Here is a 23,088-nt window from a genome sequence, read left to right as displayed (position 1 = left end):
CCTAGAGTTGGAGTCCCAGAGCAGGGCAGAGCGCTAGTATAGGCTCTTCTGCGGGACTCTGTGGAATCCCCTGACATCACTGTCCATATATGGACAGTGTTGTTAGGGGCTTCTCCAGAGCCGGAGTCCCGGGCAGAGCGCTAGTATAGGCTCTGCTCTGGGACTCTTGGGAATCCCCTGACATCACTGTCCATATATGGACAGTGTTGTCAGGGTCTTCCCCAGAGCCGGACTCCTGGGCAGGCTAGTATAGGCTCTGCTCCGGGACTATGGGGAATCCCCTAACCCCAGCGCCGGAGTCCTTGTCAGAGCTCTACTAGCAACTGGCTACTAACATTACATAATTTCTACTGATAGTTTCCGGTCCGCTGCTAGGTGGGAGAAAATGACACGCATGCGCTGTAATAGTGCATGCGTGGTAAACACTGCTAGTGTAGAAACCACGCATGCGCAGAGACTAGCAGTGTTTCTCTCCCCTAGCAGCAGACCGGAAACTATCAGTAGAAAGGGAGTATCCGGTCCACCACTTCCCTGTACAGTGACGTCAGGAATGACGTACCCGTACATTCAGCTAGCCGGAAAATGGAACTCAGATCATGGACGGGCTAGCGCCGGAAGTAAGGATTTTACTACTGGAGACGCATCACGTGACCAGCGCTGGAATCGGGTGTTAGAAGATGAAATCAAAAAAAGTATTTTACAAATTACATAATTTTTATATGTGCAGTGAAATAATAATTAGTTAATTTGTTCCGGATAACCCTTTTAAGGGTCAGTTCACACAGAGTTTTTTGACACGGAATCCGCATCGGAAAACGTGGCAAAAAACGGCCGAAAATGCCTCCCATTGATCCCAAAGAATCGACATACCCTTTCTTTGGGCGTTTACGTCTCTGACCTCCCATTGACATCAATGCGAGGCAGAGAAAGCGTATTTCGCAGCGTTTTTGTCTGCGGCGCTCAATGGCCGCGAGCGAAAAACGCGGCCCTAAGGCTGGGTTCACACAGAGTTTTTTGCAGGAGCAAAATCTTCCTCAAAATTCTGTTTGGAATTTTGAGGCAGATTTTCCTCTGCCTGCATGCCAATTTTCGCTGCATTTTTCACTCGCCTCCATTGAGCGCCACGGGCATAAAACGCCGCAAAATACGCTTCTGCCTCCCATTGATGTCAATGGGAGGTCCGAAGCGTAAACGCCCGAAGATAGGGCATGTGCCTTCTTTTTCCCCGCGAGGCGGTTTCTCCGCACGCGGGAAAAAAACGCCTCCGCCTCGCCTGGGAGGCTTTTTTGGCGCGTTTTCCGACGCGGTTGGCTGATTTTAAGGGAAAACAGATGTTTTTGGAGCTGACTTTCAAAGTGTTTTTGATGTTTGCTAGCATTTTTCAAGCTTATATTGTAGTGTCAATAGAAAATCAGCTTCTAAAACGCTTCAAGAAGTGACATACCACTACATATTGTGAGGTATTAAAAATAATTTTTGAAATTGGGCTTATAGAATATTCAAATTTTCTGAGACACTGAATCTTGGGATTTCATTTAACTGTTCGCCATAATCATCAACATAGAAAAAAATGCTGGAAATAGATTAGTCTGTGTGTAAGGAATCTATATAATATGAGTTTCACTAATTACTGAAATAAATTAACTTTTTGATGATATTCTAATTAATTGAGAAGGACTAATATGTCTTTATTCAGCCTTACATACAATGTTACATGCCAGTAACGCATTTTAATATTACTTGTATATTTTAGATCTTCAAGACACTTCATTACTGGTGATGACTGACACTTTGACAAGTAAGCCTGACGGCCTGTCAGAGGAGGAAGACTTTATGGCTGGAGGAGACTTGGGAGAGGGCTTTGGGAGAAAGCCTGGTGGACTCTACGAGGGTCTTGAAGAGACTATGACAAAAGCATTCAAACTAAGAAAAGGATCCAGTACTCTTCATTACCACCTTATTAAAAAGGTAGAAGATGATTGTAATGCAAGACACCATATTGGAAAACATTCCATGTCCGAGGAAAGGGAGAGTGTGAGGCCTGCGAAAGAGAGTTACACGCGCTGCAGACAAAACAGCATAGGTAAGACTAGAAGACACTTAGGAGGTAAAGACAAATATAGATTTTGCCAAATTATGGTCTGTTCCCCTTACACTTCCCTGCCAAAGTCTTACCTGGTATCACGTGATGTGAATATCTCCAGGGTTCTCCTGACTTGCTTCCACCAGCATATGGAAAATTATTGCTGCAGAACAAGCAGATGCCCATCCTGGCTGGGTTCCCTGCACCTTCATCCAATAGCTTTTCTATGGCACAGGGGTTGAAGACCTGCTCCCATATGAACACTTCCGGTCCAGCACATCAACTTGTCTTCCCCTTCTTGTTCAAAGCTAGGAGTTGGGGAAATGTAACTTCCCCCCCCCCCCCCTTCTTTTGAAATCAAAGCAGTTCTGGTTTTTTTCCACTTCTTCGTAACACACATGGGCACATTGTTCAGGATACTGATAGGTCTGCCTGGCCTTGTTTCCAGCCAAATGTAATATCGGGAAGATTATCCAAAATGACACTTCCACTATACAAACATCTTTTAAATGCAAGGTTCAAATTTAAAGGGGTTCTACAGGATTAAAAAATCATGGCTCCTTTCTTTCAAAAACAGTGCCAGTCTTGTCCACAGGTTACGTGTGGTATTGCAGCTCAGCCCCATTCACTTTAGCTGCAATACCACACACAACCCATAGACAGATGTGGCACAGTTTCTAGGAGAAAGCAGTCATGTTTATCAAATCCTGTACGACCCCTTTTAAGTATAAATCCAGTTATACAAGAAAAATAATTGTAATGCAGGACTTTTTCAATGTAATAGTTTTTTTTTTAAATCATTGCGTGGACCGGCCGTGGTCTGTTCTGTAAGATGCACATTATAATGCATTAAAGGGAATGTGTCATCACAAAATTACCTATTGTTTATATAAAGTTTTTATGTCAAACATATTTTTTATGAATTTTGGTGGTTATTTTTTTTAATTAATATTTAATCTTCCATGTCATTATTTATATTAAAATTGAATACTAAAATCTTGCCGTTTTAAATCTGGCCACCGAGCCTCAAAATAGACTGATGCTTCCTGTTCTGTAGAGATCAGTTCTCAGCAGTCATCTCATTATCATCACAGACAGGAATACACTGACAGGTAACATCTAAATACAGATAACACAGGATCCACTATTAACAATAGGTGATGGACACAACTCCCCTCCTATCCCCCCTATACAATGACCTCTGCACAGGTCACAGAGCATGACTCAAAGTCTCCAATAGAAGTTAATAGGTCAGCTCCACTGTTCACAGTTTCCTATGGTCCATGTGGCTGCTGTAAAGTGTATCCCTAAATGCTGTGAACAGCAGCTCAGGCAATGTGGTTGTCCCCTTAAGTCCTTTCCGCTCCTGGACGTACTATTAGGTCATGGTAGCTGTATCGTTCGCGCTCCATGACCTAATAGTACGTCCCGGGAGTAACGGCCATTTCGGCCGTCTTCCCGACACATGCAGGAGCTGTGACAGCTGCTGTCTTGTACAGCGGTTGTCGCAGTTCCTACAGCGGGGACAGATCGCTGTGTCCCCGCTGATTAACCCCTTAAAAGCCGCGTTCAATAGCGATCGCGGCTTTTTAGGGGTTAAACCACCATCGACGTCCTGCTACACGTTAGCGGCCCGCGATGGTGGCTATGGCAACCGGACGCCTAACAATGGCGTCCGGCTATGCCATCTACGGAAGCTTAGTGGGTCCTGACAAAGTCAGGACCCACAATGCTTGCTGTCAGTGAGTAGCTGACAGCTCTAATACACTGCACTATGCATGTAGTGCAGTGTATTAGAATAGAGATCAGGGCCTCCTGCCCTTAAAGAGGCTCTGTCACCAGATTTTGCAACCCCTATCTGCTATTGCAGCAGATCGGCGCTGCAATGTAGATTACAGTAACGTTTTTATTTTTAAAAAACGAGCATTTTTGGCCAAGTTATGACCATTTTCGTATTTATGCAAATGAGGCTTGCAAAAGTACAACTGGGCGTGTTGAAAAGTAAAAGTACAACTGGGCGTGTATTATGTGTGTACATCGGGGCGTGTTTACTACTTTTACTAGCTGGGCGTTGTGTATAGAAGTATCATCCACTTCTCTTCAGAACGCCCAGCTTCTGGCAGTGCAGACACACAGCGTGTTCTCCAGAGATCACGCTGTGTCGTCACTCACAGGTCCTGCATCGTGTCAGACGAGCGAGGACACATCGGCACCAGAGGCTACAGATGATTCTGCAGCAGCATCGGTGTTTGCAGGTAAGTCGATGTAGCTACTTACCTGCAAATGCTGATGCTGCTGCAGAATCAACTGTAGCCTCTGGTGCCGGCGCGATGCAGGACCTGTGAGTGACGTCACAGATCTGCACTGCCAGAAGCTGGGCGTTCTGAAGAGAAGTGGATGATACTTCTCTTCAGAGCGCCCAGCTAGTAAAAGTGGTAAACACGCCCCGATGTACGCACATAATACTCGCCCAGTTGTACTTTTACTTTTCAACACGCCCAGTTGTACTTTTGCAAACCTCATTTGCATAAATACGAAAATGGTCATAACTTGGCCAAAAATGCTCGTTTTTTAAAAATAAAAACGTTACTGTAATCTACATTGCAGCGCCGATCTGCTGCAATAGCAGATAGGGGTTGCAAAATCTGGTGACCGAGCCTCTTTAAGTCCCCTAGTGGGACAAAGTAAAAAAGTAAAAAAAGTTGTGTCAAAATAAAAGTAAATATCCCCCTTTTTCCCTGGTCAGTCCTTTATTATTAATAAAAACAAATAAACTATACATAATTGGTGTCGCCGCGTCCGTAACGGCCTGAACTACAAAATTATTTCATTATTTATCCCGCACGGTGAACGCCATAAAAGAAAATAATAATAAGCCGTACCAGAATCACAATTTTTTTTGTCACTTCACCTCCCAAAAAATGGAATAAAAAGAGATAAAAAAGTCGCATGTACCTAAAAATGGTACTGATCGAAACTACAGTTCGTTACGCAAAAAGTCCCTGCACGGCTTTCTTGATGAAAAAATAAAAAAGTTCTGGCTCTTAGAATAAGGTAACACAAAAAGTAAATGATTTTTTACAAAACGTATTTTATAGTGCAAAAGCCATAAGAAATTAAAAAAAACATAAACATCTGGTATCGTCGTAATCATATCGCCCCGCAGAATAAAGTGAATATGTCATTTATAGCGCACGGGGAGCGCTGTAAAAGAAATAGAATAAAAAACAATAGTAGAATTGCTGTTTTTTAGTCACCGCGCCACTTAAAAATAGAATAAAAACTGATCAAAAAGTTGCATGCACCCCATGAAAACTGCAATGAATTCCTCAAGGGGTCTAGTTTCCAAAATAGGGTCAGTTTTGGGGGGTTTCCACTGTTTTGGCACCACAAGACCTCTTCAAACCGGACATGGTGCCTAATAAAAAGGAGGCCTCAAAATCCACTAGGAGCTTCTTTCCTTCGGAGGCCGGTGCTTCAGTCCATTACCGCACTAGGGCCACATGTGGGATATTTCTCAAAACTGCAGAATCTGGGCAATAAGTATTGAGTTGCGTTTCTCTAGTAAAACCTTCTGTTTTACAGAAAAAAATTGAATAAAAAGGATTTTCTGACAAAAAAAAAAGAAATATGTCAATTTCACCTCTACTTTGCTCTAAATTCCTGTGAAACACCTGAAGGGTTAATAAACTTTCTTAATGCTGTTGTGAATACTTTGAGGAGTCTAGTTTCTAAAATGGGGTGTTTCATAGGGGTTTCTAATATATAGGCCCCTCAAAGCAACTTCAGAACTGAACTGGAACCTAAAAAAAATAAATGGGGCAATACTTTGCTTCTTACATTATACTGATAATGAGCCGTGCCCACCCCGAGATGACCCCAGTTTTGACCGTTTGTATAAACAGAGACCCCTATTAGGCCATTTCAGTGCCCGGTTTGCCCAAGCATACACCCCTGAGAAGTGTATTTCTATTGATGAGTCCTTGGTACATTTTAAAGGGAGGCTATATGTAATGATGGGGGTAGGGAAACAGTGAGCCCTAATCTACCCGCCACTCAGTCCCTGCCCACTTGCAACGACCCGCCCTAGGCGACGGGGTACAACCGGGCGACGGTCCCTACGCTCAGTAAGTGCACGACAGACAAACAGACAAGGGTACACAAAGCTAAGGGAAATGGGGCAGTTGCCCACGGCAACACCGTGAGCAACAAGAGTGGTGAACGAGCCGAGTCAAACCAGGAGTGTACGAGGTACCAAACGCAGAGCAGGAGAGTAGTCAGTAAGCCAGAGTCAGAATGAAGCAGGGTCAAATAGTTCAGAAGTTGCAGCAGGGCCAGGAAACCACACGAGAAGAATCACAAGCAAGGAGGAACAGGAAAGGCAGGTATAAATAGACAGGGCGGGAGCTAGCTCCGTCTGGCCAGGCTGTGATAGGCTCTCCCACTCCTAAGCCTGCCATCCTGAGTGGTGGAAGATGGAGTCAGTCTCACAGACATAGAAGCAGGTGCAGACTGATTACCTATGGGCGTTGACACAGAAGCTGTGCCTGGCAGATCCTTAACAGCTTCGCTTCCCTGAATTTTCAATAAAATTTCAAAAGGCCATTTTTTCAGAGACCAGTTCAGTTCTGAATTGGCTTTGAGGCTTTATATATTAGAAAGTCCCCATAAATCACCCCATTTTAAGAACTGTACCCCTCAAAGTATTCAAAACATCATTCAGAAAGTGTTTTAACTCTTTAGGCGTTTCACAGGAATTAAAGCAAAGTAGAGGGGAAATATACAATTTTTTATTTTTTTTCCCAAAATTCATTGGTAATAAAAAAAAATCTTTAACACAGAAGGTTTTACCAGAGAAACGCAACTTAATATTTATTGCCCAGAGGCTACAGTTTTTAGAAATATCCCACATGTGGACCTAGTGTGCTACTGGACTGAAACACAGGCCTCAGAAGCAAAGGTGCACCTAGTGGTTTTTGGGGCCGCCTTTTTTAAAATATATTTTAGGCACCATGTCAGGTTTGAAAAGGTCTTGTGGTGCCAAAACAGTGAAAACCACCCAAAAGTGACCCCATTTTGGAAACTACATCCCTCAAGAAATGTATCTAGGGGTGTAGTTAGCATTTTGACCCCACAGTTTCTTTACTATACTTATTGAAATTAGTCTGTAAAAATGAAAATCTACTTTTTTTCTAAAAAAAAAACGTAGACATTTTTAATTTTTACAAAGAATAAATGAGAAAAAGCGCCCCAAGATTTGTAAAGAATCTACTCCCGATTATGGCAATGCAACATATATGGTAATAAACTGCTGTTTGGACCCACGGCAGGTCTCACAAGGGAAGGAGCACCATTTCGATTTTGGGGAGATTTTGCTGGAATAGTTTTCAGTGCCATGTCGTGTTTGCAACGCCCTAAAGGGACCAAAACAGCGGAAACCCCGCTAAAGTGACCCTTTTTTTAAACTACACCCCGCAAGGAATATTTCTAGGGGTATAGTTAGCATTTTGACCCCACACGGTTTTTACAGAATTGACAAGACTTATGCCGTGAAATTGAAAATCAAATTTTTTTTTCTAATAAAATGTAGTTTTAGTTCAGATTTTTTTTGTTCAGATGCATTTGTTTAAAATTATTTCTTTTTTGTGTCGCCATATTCTGAGAGCCATAACTTTTTCATTTTTCCGTCCAAAAAGTTGAGGGCTTGTTTTTTGCGGGACGGGCTGCAGTTTTTAATGGTATAATTTTGGGGTACATGCAACTTTTAGATCCCTTTTTTTTTTATTCGGTTTTGGGAGGGGTAGTGACTAACAAACAGCAATTCTGTAATTGTTTTTTTTTTTTTTTTTGCGGTGTTCACCGTGCGGGTAAAATAGCATGATATTTTTATAGTTCAAGTCGTTACGGACGCGGGGATACCACATGTGTACTTTTTTTTATGTTTTCCGTTTTTTCCTATAATAAAAGACTTATGGGAAAAAGGGTTGTTAGTGTTTTTTAACATGAAACTTATTTTTTTTGTACTTTTTTACAACGTTTTTATTAACTTGTGTTAACTTTTTTTTTTGTCCCACTAGGGGACTTGAAGGCATGAAGCCCTGATCACTATTCTAATACACTGCACTACCTGCATAGTGCAGTGTATTAGAGCTGTCCGCTATTCACTGACAGCAAGCCTATTAGGCTTCGCCTTCCGGCGGGGCCTAATAGGCTTCCGTACTAGGAAGAAATTGTTAGTCTATGGTTGCCATAGCAACCATCGGAACCCCCGTTGGTGCCGATGGTTGCCATTAGCAACCATAGGGTGCGATCTAATCGCTTAGATGCAGCGATAGACCATCTAAGGGGTTAATCGGCCAGATCGGAGCCTAGCTCCGGTCCTGGCCGTTAGAGCACGATGTCAGCTGTGACAAACAGCTGACACCCGCTCCCGTGGCAACCATCATGGTTGCCAACAGGCTAGAAGACACTTCGATGCAGCGATCGCTTTGATCGTTGCATCTAAGGAGTTAATCGGCCGGATTGGAGACTAGCTCCGGTCCTGGCCGTTACAGCGGGGTGTCGGACAGCCGATAACCGGCGGTGTTGGCGCTGGCTTAGCTACTGAGCCAGCGCCATCACATATACCACCTCATGGAGCTGTGATTGGTTAGTCTGCTGTGACTGACCAATCACAGCAATCGCCGGCCGGGGACCGCTGTGATTGATCCCCTGCCGTCTTACTGTGCCGATCAACTGTCATAAACTGTCTTTTGACAGGGTGACAGTTTTTAGCCAGGACGCACCGGTATGTGCCGGTGCCTTAAAGCACTTCAATGCAGGATGTACCGGTGCGTCCTGGTGCGGTAAGGGGTTAAAGGAACACTAAACATAGAAAATGCGCACAAAAAAAAGAATTCCAGAATTATATAAAGAATTCTAATATACATATCCCAGAAGATCAACCATGTCTCCCCCCCCCCCCCCCCTCCTTCCTCCTCAATGTCCTGTATTTTGCTATAAGACAACTGGCTGCAGAACTAACCTCCCTCTACTGCTCTGTCTGCAATAGGACACACAGATAGTTAAGCCCTGCTCTTTGGTTAAACCCCACCCCTCCATTGTGTACCAGCCGAAAATGGACTTTATCAGCGAGAAATTCAAGGGTGTTTTCTCAATATCAGATAGGCGATAATTTTCTGAGCGCTGTATTCATTTCTAGGTTTAGTGTTCCTTTCAAGTCCAGCAGTTAATCCCATTGCTATTTTTCTGTCCTCTGCAGATGCAAGCTCTGAAATCTCTAATGAAGATCTGAGGCAACGTCTCCAAGACTTAACGGAAGTATGTTTACCTCTATAGTACAGCCCCAGCTATTTGTGTACTGTATAACTTTCCTGTAAATCCCACAACCTTTGGTACTTTGTGCAAATACCACTTCAGAGACTGTGCCCTATATTGATCACTTTATGTAATATATTTTCTTTTGTTGTCAATATCAGGTTCTTCTTAACCAGTTTTGCAAGTTCTTCAACATAAATTTAATTATGACCGTGGGACCATCATTGCAGAAATTCTGTTTGTTTTTCCTTTCCTCTCTAATTTTGTTTTTACTGGTGGAGACACTACTTTCAGATTTCACAAATAATTTGCAGAATTTGTTAAATTCAGTTAAAAATAATCATTGGACATGGCATTGATAAATATCTCAAGATCACAGAAGCTGTGAGCTTGCACAGCTACCGGTTTTCAGAACAAAAGGGTTCTTGATGGGCTCTTGAGTGTTAGGGTATGTTCACACTGCTTATTTTTAGCCGTTTTTCGGGCCGTGAACGCCCCAAAAAACAGCTGAAAATATGGGGAGGGGGGCTCAACGCCTCTAAACATCTGCCCATTGATTTCAATGTTAAAAATGGCATTCCGTTCCCACGGGCCTTTTTTTACGCGGCTGTTTTTAAAAACAGTGTGCAAAAAAACGCCCCGTAAAAAAGAAGTTCATGTCACTTCTTGAGCCTTTTTTGGAGCCGTTTTTTATTGGGTCAATAGAAAAACCGCTCCAAAAAACGGCTGTAAAAATGCTTGGTGCTTAAAAAATGGCTGAAAATCAGAGGCTGTTTTTCCTTGAAAACAGCTCCATGTTTTACAACCGTTTTTTGTTTAGCGTGTGAACATACCCTCAAACCCTTTGGTACTTTTTAGAGATATCACTAATTGGAAATTTCTGATGCAACATTCTAAGACTCTGTTCACACTACTGTCATGGCCTCCGTTCTTAACAAAGCCATGATTGGTATGATGGATCTGTTTTTAATTGGACACCATTGACTATTGGGAACTGTGAGGCATCTTGTATGGATTCCGTTGTTTTTGACACCTAGAATAGAGCTGCAGACAACTCTAGTAAAGCACAATTGTTCTGGAAATCGATGGAAGCTTGGGCTAGCAGACTCGTTCCTCATGATCTTCTTATGTGTCTCTTGACATTTCACTTTTAGGTAATTTGGAAGGCGGAGAGATTCCCCCTCATGTCATAAGAAACCACTGTCCCGTAATGTTTAGAACAGTAGTGCACTAAATATGTTTCGCAATTCCTATCCCTCTTTCAAGTGACAACCTCTGTTGTGCCTAGAGCAGAAGACAACATAAATATGAAATGGGAAAATATTTTCACCGTGGAGAAGCATCCAGTTACTTTATAACTGTTTGTTTATTTTACCTCGGCTATAAATAAAAAAAAAATCTCTGTAATAATAAATTTCTCTTATTTTATTAAATGGAAGTTATAACTACTATTCTTTCAGGAAGTGGAATTTCTTAGAGTGGAACTTGAAGCTTCCCAAAGGCAACTTGATGGAAAGGATGAAGCACTGAAGATTTTACAAAGCTTGGTAAGTTGTAGATCAGGTATAACTTGATGTGACCATACAGGTGCAGATAAGACTATGAGCCTTTAATACACTTAAAAGGGTTGTCCCAACTCTGCAGTTATTATAGAGGGGGGGTCCCCCACTATGGAACATCTCTATTAGACTGAACAGAGAGCTTTTGGGAAGAGCGGCTCCTACTTTTGAAGAGTGGTGTGACCATGTATTATATGATCGCCCATTTATTAGAATATGTGCCATGTAATACTACATTTCCCATGACTTGTTTGCTGCATGTGTGGCTGCCCGCAAGGTTTCAGCAGCGGGTACCTACAGTGATCATCTGATCGCTATGGCAGCTTCCTTTTGAGAAGGGGTTGTCCAGTTGAGACAAACACTTTTAAAGGGAACCTGTCAACTCTTTTCTTCCCCTAAACGGTGTCGTGGAAGTCAATGGCTCAAAATATATATTAGACTGAAATTTAGACGAGTGTTCTAACAGACACTCACGTCAGGAACTTAATCCAGCATCCTAATCAGGAGATTTCATACAAATATATATATATATAGAGAGAGAGAAGAAATAACAGACAGATGCTGCTGGTATGCTCAAAATACTCCTCTGCGGGTTTATTGCCAAACTCAATTACAATATCATTCAAAAGGGGTGTAGGCTTGAGGTTAACCAATCAGAGGCAATGTGACAATAATTCTTATTCAGCCTATAGCAGACCATAAGAATATTTCAAGTACATAATTATAATTCTTCATTAAAACGCTGACATCCAGTAACACTTGGAGACAAGCATACAATGGGCTGGTGTTAACTGTTCTTTCCCATGAGGGAGTTTGTTGCGATAATGACAAATAGTTGCATTTTATGTCTGGGCGTTCAGCCAACCCGCTAGCCATGGATGCATGAAGACCACACAATGATCACATAAAGATAACACATTTCTTTGAGACTCGAGCAGAACTATGTAGAGGAAAGGTCATTAAAATAATGGAGAATACATATTTTAGTAATTCGGCATCCTGCTTGATAATTCATAATGTAATTTAATACAGAGAATATAAGCAAATAGACCATCCTTCATAATGGCTCACACAGCCATGTACATGTTGGAAATGCAAGTTGATCCTAATGATTGATCCCATATAACAATGCGCAATAACTCTGCACTGATATTATTATTATTATTATGAAGTTTTCCAGCACCATATGTAAATGACATTCAATGTGTCCACTGGGACCTGGAAGAGTACAGAGTATTCATGAACTTCTTAGTCAACCCCACAAGCAGCTCTCTGATTGATGTACCAGTTCTTCCCTGCCTCCTGGAAGCTCATGAATATGCTGTACTCCTCCTAGTCCCAGCGGACACATCTCAGATCATTTACATAGGTTTATAATGTAATTTAGGTATTGTGCATCGTTATATGGTATTGATATGATGACCGACTAGTATTACCAGCATGTACATGGCAGTGTGAGTGGTGTAGGTGGGAGAAAGTAGGGTTATAGCTTAAATCATATATTTAATTTTGTACTAAGCATATGGTGGTCCGCAGTTCACAGTTTGCAGGGTATAGTCAATGTCCATAAATCAAGTAATACCAGTGTTTTAGATCAATAATTTTCAAACATCACAGCCAAATGAGGCTTTAGCTTTTAGAATTGAAGACTGAGGAATGGTAATGTAGATTGATGTTAGTATACGTAATATGGACTTTTTTTTTTACTAGAGAAATGTGTGTTTTTATGGATCTATTGAATTGTCTTTCATAGGCTGTCTTTGATAAAGCCACAAGTCACACTAAGGTCATGCTTCAGAAAGCAGGAGATCATCGCAGAGTCCTAGAGAAGGTCAGTGCCACACACATACAATGTGCACATCCTGTGATCATTTTTACTTCTGCCTAATAGGAAAAAATATAATAATATTTTTCCTCTACAATTTATTACATTTGAGAGGTCTGTTTCTATACTGCCACCTCTAGAGGGCACAATCTGGGTACATTTTTATTAGCTGCTATTGACTTTTCCCATAGTGGCACTTATCCCTAATATAAAAAAAATTACGATGGTAAGTAAGACTGCTGCTTAGTGCCCTATGACAGATTTATCCATCACTGGGATCTTGTGGGTACTGCCCAGTGTACCTACGAGATTACAACAGGAGTGCATATGTAATACACAGCCGGGCTCCTGCCACAACTTCCGGGATTGGAGAGAACTATGATCCCGGAAGTTTAACCCATTAAATGCCACAGTCTATAGCAACTAGGGCATCTATGGTGTTTGACAGAGGGAGGTACAATTGTGTTTAATAAAATGTGTTAAAAAAAATAGTCTTTCAAAAAGATAAACTCCTTTCTTCATTACAAATTATTATTAAACTTTATTAAAAATTATTCACCATAGGTATCGTTTTTTGGGGGGTTTTTTGTATTCCCTTCTAAACATTTTTTTTTTTAGAAACGCTAATCAATAAATTATATGTACCCCAAAATGGTTCTATTGAAAAAAATAACTCTGCCCACAAAAAACAAGCCCTCAAACTGCTACATCGGCAAAAAAATAAATAAATGTCATGGCTCTTGAAATGTGAGAATGGAAGAAAAAAAAAGTTTGTCAGAAGTTTTGATCCGAGTTCTGTGGAAAGCCAATCAGAAACAAAGCAGCACAACCCCCAACCGAGCACTTCTGCTGCTTCATTTTAGCAATCGGGGGATGGCTCAGTGCTCGGACCCCACCGATCAATACTTCTGACATGTCACTATGACATGTCAAAGTTTTTTTAAAAGTTTAGTTTACCCTTTAAGGTTCAAACAGGCCTGGTTGTTAAGGGGTTATTGGCCTTTATTTTTAGTATTTTAGCAGGAAATCTCTCCTGTCAGTAGTTTAAGGCTATGTTCACACGGAGTATTTTGGGGGAGGAATATCTGCCTCAAAGCTCCAAACGGAATTTTGAGACAGATATTCCTCCCCCAAAATACTCCGTGTGAATAGCAATGATCGCGCCGTTTTTCGCCCGCGGCCATTGAGCGCCGCGGGCAGAAAACACGCTTTCTCCTGCCTCCCATTGAAGTCAATGGGAGGTCGGAGGCGGAAGCGCCCGAAGATAGGGCATGTCGCTTCTTTTTCCCGCGAGGCAGTTTTACTGCTCGCGGGAAAAAGACGCCGACGCCTCCCATTGAAATCAATGGGAGGCGTTCTCGGGCCGTTTCTGCCGAGTTTTGCGACGCGGTTTCCGCGTCAAAAAACTCGGCAAAAGACCCCGTGTGAACATAGCCTAAAAGTGGTGGTTGGAGTGAGAGTGGTCTGGTTGCTAAGTCAACTGTACAACGCCGGAAGGTTCTCCTGCAACGGTCCTTCTGGTGATTCATGGTTTCCTACACCTAAGCAATTTTAAACTTCTGGCAGGAAATGTGGTCGACAACATTATTGAAGGTAATCTTAACCCCTTAATGACCAAGCCAGATTTGTCAAATCTGGTATGTCTGAATTTATCCGAGAATAACTCTTTGAAAGTTTTGAATATCCAAGTAATTCTGACATTGTTTTTTCGTCACATGTTGTACTTTATTTTAGTGGTAAAAGTAGACTGATACAATTTGCGGAAATTAATTAAAAAATTGAAGAAATTTTGTAAAAATTAAAATTTTTCCCTATTTTTAACTGCAATATGTCACATATGTACACACATACTATGCAATTTTTTTTAATTAAATATAGATTTCCATCTCTTTACTCTACTCTATTTTGGCAGCACTTTTGAAAAAATAAAATAAATTTTCAGCAATTTAGAGGACTTACAATTTGAATAATCATTTTATAAATTTTGAAGTACATTTTGTTTTCCTGCACCAAGCCAGGTTTTCAGAGGCTCATAGGTGTCAGAGTGATGGAAACCCCCACAAATGACCCCATTTAGAAAACTAGACACCATAAGGTATTTATTTAGGGGTATAGTAAGTATTTTGACCCCACAGTTTTTTGCTAAATTGAATGCATAACAGGTGAAAAAAAATTTTTTTTACTTTTTTCATAAAAGTATCAGTTTGAGGACCGATTTCTTTGTAAAGCGAACATGAGAATGAAGAAACACACCACAAAATCTATCACCCTGTTTCTCCTGTTTTCAAAAATACCCACATTGTGGCCCTAATACGTTGCCTGGACACACGGCAGGGCCCAAAAGGAAGGGGTCACCCGGAGGCTTTCAGGACTCATATTTTGCTTGAAAATGTTTTAGGCTCCACTGTACATTTGGAGAAGCTTTGAGCTGCCAGAACGATAGAAACGCCCCATAAACTACCCCATTTCGAAAACTACACCCCTTATGGTATTTATCTAGGGGTATAGTTAGCATTTTGACCACACAGGTTTTTCGCTAAATATATTGGAATTAGTCTGTAAAAATTAAAATGTACTTTTTTTCTGAAACAACATAGAAATTTTTAATATTTACAAGGAATAACGAAGAAAATGCACCCCAACATTTGTAAAGCAATGTCTCCCGATTACGACAATACCCCATATGTGGTAATAAACTGCTGTTTGGACCCACAGCAGGGCTCAGAAGGGAAGGAGCGCCATTTGGATTTCTGATTTTGCTGGAATGGTTTTCGGTGGCATGTCGCAATTGCAATGCACTGGAGGGACCAAAACAGTGGAAACCCACCAAAAGTGACCACATTTTGGAAAAACCTTCAAGGACTTTTTCTAGGGGTATAGTGAGCATTTAGACCCCACTGGTCTTTTGCAGAGTTTATTAGAATTAGTGCGCGAAAATTAATATCAAAATTTTTTCCACTAAAATGTTGCATTTTCTAATTTTCACAAGGGATAAAGGAGGAAAAAAACAACAATTTTTTTATAACGCAATTTCTCCCGAGTACGGAAATACCCCACATGTGGTCATACGTTTTTCATCAGAAATGAATTAACCCTTTCAGGACTGATCCATTTTTTGCTTTCTTAATTTAGATTTTCACTCTCCGCCTTCCAAGAGCCATAAGTTTTTTATTTTTCCATCAATAGAGTGCTGTGAGGGCTTATTTCTTGCGGGAGGACCTTACGTTTTTATTGGTACCATTTTTTGGTACATAAAAAGTGATTAAAAAGTTGTATTACATTTTTTTTTTAGAGCTAAGGTGACAAAAAAAAAACAGCGATTTTGGCGATTTCAATTATTACATTTTTTTAAGGTGTTCACTGTGCAAATTAAATAATGGTGTATTGTAATAATTCAGACTTTTACGGACGTAGCAAAACCAGATTTGTTCATTATTTACATTACTTTAGAAGAAAAATGGGAAAAGGTGTTTTTTGTTTTTTTTACTTTAAAAAAAATACAAATTCTCACTACTAATAACTATAATTCTTCTACACATTTTATTAATCCCCTTAGGGGACTTGATCCAGCGATCGTTGGATCACTGGTACAATGCGGAACGGATTGAAGTTTTTATTGGTACTATTTTTCGTTACATGCAACTTTTTGATCACTTTTTATTCTTTATTTTGGGAGCGGTGGTGACCAAAAAAATTGTGATTCTGTCGTAGTTTTTTTTTTTTTTTTTTTTTTTTTTAAATTTTTTTTTGGGTTGTTCATCGTGCGTGAAAAATAACATTACAGTTTTATAGTTGGGGTCGTTACGAACGCGGCGATACCAAATATGTGTACTTTTTTAACGTGTTCATTTTTTTTCTATAATAAAAGCCTTTTTATAGGAAAAAAAAGCATTTTGTGTTTATATAACTTATAACTTTTATTTTTACACTTTTATTACTTTTTTTTAACTTTTTTTACTTGCCCCACTAGGGGACATTTAAACTTGCAGCTTTGATCGCTGCTAGAGTACATTACACTTCACACGTAGTGTATGTATTCTAACTGTCATTGTGACGTAACTGTCACTCTGACAGGAAGCCGAGGAGGAACGGCCGGAGACTGTTCCTCCGAGGCTTCCGTACATGGCAACCCGGAGGCTATTGTCTAGCCTCCGATTGCCACAACAAGCATCGGCAGCCCCCACAATCACTTCGTGGGGCCTGCCGATGTGCTTCAAACCACTTAAATGCGGCGACGGCAATCCGTCGCCGCACTTAAGGGGTTAATTGCCGAAAGCTGTCGCTGTCCAGCGAGACTGATGTGACCGCTGTCTAGGACAGCTGTCAACGCGAGCCTGTCACTCTGTGTTTACACCGAGTGACAGTTTGAAATACTGACGAAAATCAACGTCATGGTGCGCGATCTAGCAGCCGACCATGACGTTCATTTTCGTCATCGGTCGTTAAAGGGTTAAAAATGGTTGTCTGGTTTAGGGTATGTTTAAACGTCGTTTTTTCAGGCGTATTTATGACCGTAAACGCCTACAAACAATGTCCCATTGAGTCCAATGGGAAAAACACTGTGCTGTTAACATGAGGTGTATTTTTACGCTGCTGATTTAAAAAAAAAACGCCTCCTAAAAAGAAGAATTGTATAAAGAAGTAGCATGTCACTTCTCGTGGCGTTTTTTGGAGCTGATTTTCCATTGACACTATGAAAAAGGCCACAAAAACAGACTGAGCCTGTTTTGGCCTTGTGGACGCAGCCAATTTTTTCAAATCTGACGTGTCACTTTATGTGGTAATAACTTGGGAATGCTTTTACTTATCCAAGCGATTCTGAGTTTGTTTTCTCGTGACATATTGTACTGTATGTTAGTGGAAAAATTTGATCAATAAATTCAGTATTTGTTTGTGAAAATCACCAAACTTTAGAGAAAATTTGCAAAAATTACCATTTTTCTAAATTTAAATATATCTGCTTGTAAGACAGATAGTAATACCACACACAATAGTTACTAATTAACATTTCCCATATGTCAACTTTATGTTGGCATCGTTTTTTGAACATCCTTTTATTTTTCTAGGACGATACAAGGCTTAGAACTTTAGCAGCAATTTCTCACATTTTCAAGAAAATTTCCAAAACCTATTTTTATAGGTGCCAGTTCAGTTCTGAAGTGGCTTTGAGGGCCTTATATATTAGAAATCCCCATAAGGCACCCAATTTTAAAAATGGTACCCCTCAAAGTATTCAATACATCATTTAGAAAGTTTCTTAATCCTTTAGGTGTTTCACAGGAATTAAAACAAAGTAGAGGTGAAATTTACAAATTTCTTTGTTTTGTTGGAAAATCAATTTTTTTCTGTAACACAAAAGGTTTTACCAGAGAAATGCAACTCAATATTTTATTTCCCAGATTCTGCAGTTTTTAGAAATATCCCACATGTGGCTCTAGTGTGGTAATGGACTGAAGCACAGACTTCAGAAGCAAAGGAGCACCTAGAGGATTTTGGGGCCTCCTTTTTATTAGAATATATTTTAGGAACCATGTCCGGTTTGAAGAGGTCTTGTAGTGCCAAAACAGTGGAAACACCCCAAAAAAGACACCATTTGGCAAACTACACCCCTCAAGGAATTCATCAAGGGGTATAGCAAGCAGTACGGCGATACCATATGTATATAGTTTTTTTATGTTTTACGGTGTTTGCACGATAACATCACAGTTTAAAAAAAATTATTTCGTTTTTGTGTCGCCATATTCTAAGAGCCACAACTTTTTTATTTTCTAGCAGGAAAGCTGTGTGTGGGCTTGTTTTTTGCGGAAAAAACTGTAGTTTTATTTGGTAAATTTTTTGGGTACATGCGACTTTTTGATCCCTATTTATGCTTATGTATTGCAGGTTATTATACCTGTCAGTTTCACACTGGCAGGAGGCATATTAATTGCCTTCCATAGATGGCAGACCGGTTGCCATAGCAATCACCCCCCCCCCCCCGCGCAACAATCGGCCACCGCAATCGCGTAGCGGTCTGCCGATGTTGCTATAACAACTTAAAAGCGGCGATCGCTATTGACTGCTGCATTTAAGGGCTTAATCGGTTCAGATCACCGCTGTGATCCAACCCGATGTTTTCCCCCAGTACTAAGGCTTCTAGTAGCAGCCTGTATTGGGAGATGCCGGGCTGCGGGGAGCGCCTGTGTACTCTGTTAGGAGCACACGTAGATTAACGGGCTGCAGGCACAAGGACCAGTGCTGCAGCCCATTAATCTACGCGGGGTGGTCGGGAAGCCGTTAAAAGAAGCGTAAATAAAAATTAAAAAAAGCTTCATTTTCAGCTAAAAAAAAACGCCTTGAAATCATAAACTGTTTTCCCTTGAAAACAGCTCCGTAAGTTTCAGCCACTTCTTTTTGTACCTGTGAACATACCCTCAGACAACCCCTAACCACTTGTGAACCTTACTACCTCTTTTAAATAGAGCATATACCTCAGGAAGACGCAACTGGTCCAATCAATTAATGGAAGGCCCATTGATTTCAGTGGACTCCATATATTCTGCTTACTTAGCAAGTTGGCAGCACATTTTTACATTGTTTACATTTTGGTCTGGGTCAAGTTGTTCATTGCCTAAAAACACCCCTGTAGGAAATGGTTCTGAAAGTGGTATTGGAATCAATTGCTGTGGTTGTTGACCGGTCACCTCCCGGGCACTAGGTGATCACAATTACTGTTCCTGACTTTCCAGGATTGTTCTCATCAGAGTCGCCCTTTTACACGACTCAACCACCATACATGTCTTACATACAAGTAACATGGCAGGACCTTAGTCATTTGTCAATCACTGCTGTCAGTTTCACTTTATCTACTGTTCATGAACAGAGAAGGCAAACAATAAGTCTGTGAGGAATGCTGTGTGACATATCAGAGTATAAAAGACAATATTTCATCTTTATTGTGTCTTTCCATACAGGAGATAAATGTTCTGCAGTGGGAAATTGAGTTTGATCAGGTGAGACTTAAGAACCTAGAGGAGTCCTGGAGGGAGAAGTATGAACGGTACGTCTATTATGTGTCCAGGACATAGGATAAAATTGTTACAAATGTTTTGTGGTTCAGTTCTAGGAGGGAAAAGTGTGTTGGTCTCCACTAATAGATTTTATGTGGACAATGTGCAGTATGTTTTCTTCCATTTTCCACTAAGTCCCTTTATTTACCTACGAGAGTGGTAGTTTTTCAGGTTGCACTTCCTTGATCAGGCCGAACATTCTTAATGCAATATTATTTTTTATTGCTCAATTTCAGTTGAAGGAAGCTTGCTCATTTTAGTTATTTTAGGGAGTTTGGGCAGCGCAAGACGAAGCACACTGCACCAGAAGTGATAGAGTTTGAGTTGTGTGTTTAGAGACTTGGTCTGTTGTAGTCATGTCTTGACAATGGTGCCACTGACGTACGCTAGGACGGCCTAATAGAGTGACGTTGCTTTTTAAATTTTGAGATGTCATGAAAAGAGCATAAAATAAGCAAAAATAGATGTAAGTTCACAGAAAAATATATGTATGATTACATTTTATAGCAACTTAAGACAAGTTTCTTAAAAGTGGAATACACCTGCACATTACAAGACAAAGTTCTGATACACCTTTTACTAGCACTTTAAGGGCTAAAGCTTTGTAATATGTGTTGTTCTACCTCTGTAAGTAGTTACAACACGTACAGGAGAGCAGTGAGCTCTAAGAGCGTCTGCAGATTTGTCCTTGTGAGCTGCTGCACGGATCTGATGGCTCATAAGGATAGAGCTGTAACCGCTCTGACAGCTCCCTGCTCCATTGTACATATTGTAGCTGCTCGCAGAGGAAGAATTTGAACACATCGTAATTTGTTATTATGGCAGAACCAATTTAATGAGCAGTGTAAACAGCACATTTATCAGGATTTTTTTTATCAAGTTAACAAGAATATTTCCATTCACTGACAGATAACAGAAATCTTGAAACTAGTTAGGTGATGAAACATATAGAATATTAGTAAGTTGCAAAACTAATGAATATGCTTTATTCACATAAAATTAGAAAGCCTCTTTAAGGCCCTGTTCACACAGATTTTTTTGGTGCTGATTTTAATGCGGAAACCATGTTGGAATCCGCGCCAAAAACCATCTGAAATCGACATGTCCTTTTTGGCGGTGGTTTCCGCCTCTGACCTCGCATTGAATCAAGCATGCTGCGCTATTGTTTCTGATGATTTCTGCCAGATCTGCGACGGAGGCCTCCAATGCAGATGTGAAGCTTTAACATAAATCTGAAATACCCCTTTAAACCTTATTTACTAGAATCTCTACATTCCCTTTGACATGTGACCATATCCAATACATTCCATTCTGTGATGTAATTCTCACATGCTAATGACCAAACATTGCAACCCATAATGGCATTTTGGAGATAATGGATCTTTTTGGTAATTCCCTAATGCAAGCTCTGTTTGGGAAGCTATATCGTATTAAGCTTGTGCGATACATCATCCACGGATTGAAGGAAAATTACAGGATCATCGCAAACGCAAAGCAACCTCTGTGTTTTCCTATGGAAAAGAAAAAGTTGCAAGTGACCCGGTAACTGAAAAAAAAAAAGGAAAATGCTGGATTAGGCAAACATTGAATGCGCAGTCATCCTGCGATTCTATTGCAACTTCCAGACGACGCTGCGTCACTCTACAGCACTAGACTTAGAGTGGCAAATGACATTGAGGGTTATAACTAACCCAGCAATGAATGATGGGTAATTTATTGAGAAAGGTGATTGATGGACCTGTGTTTTTTTTAACCCATGTAACTATGTAAAAGTATAAGCATTCACCAGCGTAGCTATTCAGAGTATTGTTTCTTTAGAAACCACTTTTTTACATCTGTTGGTGCTATATCAATAAATAGTAATAATAATGGCTTGGGGGACTAAGTTCTCTGAAAGTTTAAATTCCTAATATTTCAATTAGTAAATAAAAGGCATCTCCTTAGCACTCCCTGATTATTATTTTATTATTATTATTATTTTTTTACCAATATGTTCATTTTTTTGTTTCTGAATGTTATAAATGGATATAAAATTTTTTTTTTTCTCTTAGTGTACATTGTGAAAACGCAGCACTCAAGGAAAGTCTAGAGTTACGTACAAATGAAGTGAAAGTCCTGAAGTCTGAAAACACAAGTAAGAATTACAACTATGCGGTAAACCTGTTTCTGTAACCAGGCCCCAGATTGGAGGCAGACGTTTTTATTTTACTGGAACAGTATTTGATTATGATTCTATTATACTTCTATGGTTTCAAGAAAATATCCAGGCTCCTAAAAAAAATAGGATAGACAAATTTGTCCTGATTATATTTTTTTCCTCTTACGCTGGATTATGAATCCTTAGTTTATTTTATATGTTGTATTAATTTGCTTACTTTTTTATAGTCATAAACCAGCAATGCCAGGAGCTGATAGCAATGCTTGACGTGAAGCAGCAGAAAATGTTCCAGGATAATGTGTCTCTTGATAAAAGCTGTCTAGCGGAAGTTACAGCACTTGAAGTAAGTACAATATTATGTTAGCTATGGCACAGAACGTCCCAAACTTTTTCTACTGGAGCCTCACCAGCCTTTGAATGCCTAAACATTGGTCATAGCCAATGCCAACATTTTTAATAAATTAACTTAAAGGGGTTGTCCAGTCCCTAAAAATTGATGGCCTATTCTCAGTATAGGCCATCAATATATGATTGGTTGGTGTCCAACTCCCAAGAACCCCGCCTATCAGCTATTTTGAAGGGGCTGCAGAGCTCGTACGAGCGCAGCTTCCCCATCATTCCTCACCTGCCTGTTCACAGTTGTAGCGGCGGTTCACAGTACTACAGCCTTCTCCCATTGAAGTGAAAGGAAATAGGCTGTCATACTGTGAACCGCCGCTAGAAGCGTTTTGGCGATTCACTGGACGAACAGTAAAAGAATGAAGGGGAATCGGCGCTCATACGAGCGTTGTCGCCTCTTCAAAATAGCTGATCAGCAAGTGTCCCGGGAGTCCGACCCTGACCAATCAGATATTGATAGGGACTCGACAACCCCTTCCCTCTTTGGCCACTTTTGACCTTCCTGACAGAGCCTCATTTTTCAAATCTGACATGTTTCACTTTATGTGGTAATAACGTCGGCATGCTTTTACCTATCCAAGCGATTCTGAGATTGTTTTCTCATGACACATTGGAATTTATGTTACTAGCAAAATTTGCTCGATGTGTTCAGTATTTAATTGTGAAAAACACCAAAATTTAGCGAAAAATTGCAAAAA

The 23,088-nt window shown here is 40.4% G+C and overlaps 1 protein-coding gene across 1 annotated transcript in view; it reads left to right on the top strand.

Moving 5' to 3' along the window:
• Positions 1–23,088, top strand: part of CCDC125 (coiled-coil domain containing 125) — a 58,044-nt gene that overhangs the window by 15,039 nt on the left and 19,917 nt on the right. Inside the window, exons 2-8 of the mRNA XM_075854866.1 lie at positions 1,754–2,083; positions 9,345–9,403; positions 10,861–10,947; positions 12,713–12,790; positions 19,738–19,823; positions 21,885–21,967; positions 22,219–22,334. Coding sequence (XP_075710981.1) covers positions 1,780–2,083; positions 9,345–9,403; positions 10,861–10,947; positions 12,713–12,790; positions 19,738–19,823; positions 21,885–21,967; positions 22,219–22,334 — 813 coding nt within the window. The 5' untranslated portion in view covers positions 1,754–1,779. The remainder of the gene's footprint in view (positions 1–1,753; positions 2,084–9,344; positions 9,404–10,860; positions 10,948–12,712; positions 12,791–19,737; positions 19,824–21,884; positions 21,968–22,218; positions 22,335–23,088) is intronic.

This window comes from Rhinoderma darwinii, chromosome 1 (genome assembly GCF_050947455.1).
Source record: "Rhinoderma darwinii isolate aRhiDar2 chromosome 1, aRhiDar2.hap1, whole genome shotgun sequence".
NCBI classification, from domain to species: domain Eukaryota; kingdom Metazoa; phylum Chordata; class Amphibia; order Anura; family Rhinodermatidae; genus Rhinoderma; species Rhinoderma darwinii.
Note: the sequence above shows the minus strand (reverse complement) of the source record. Positions and strands in the feature narration are given on the sequence as shown.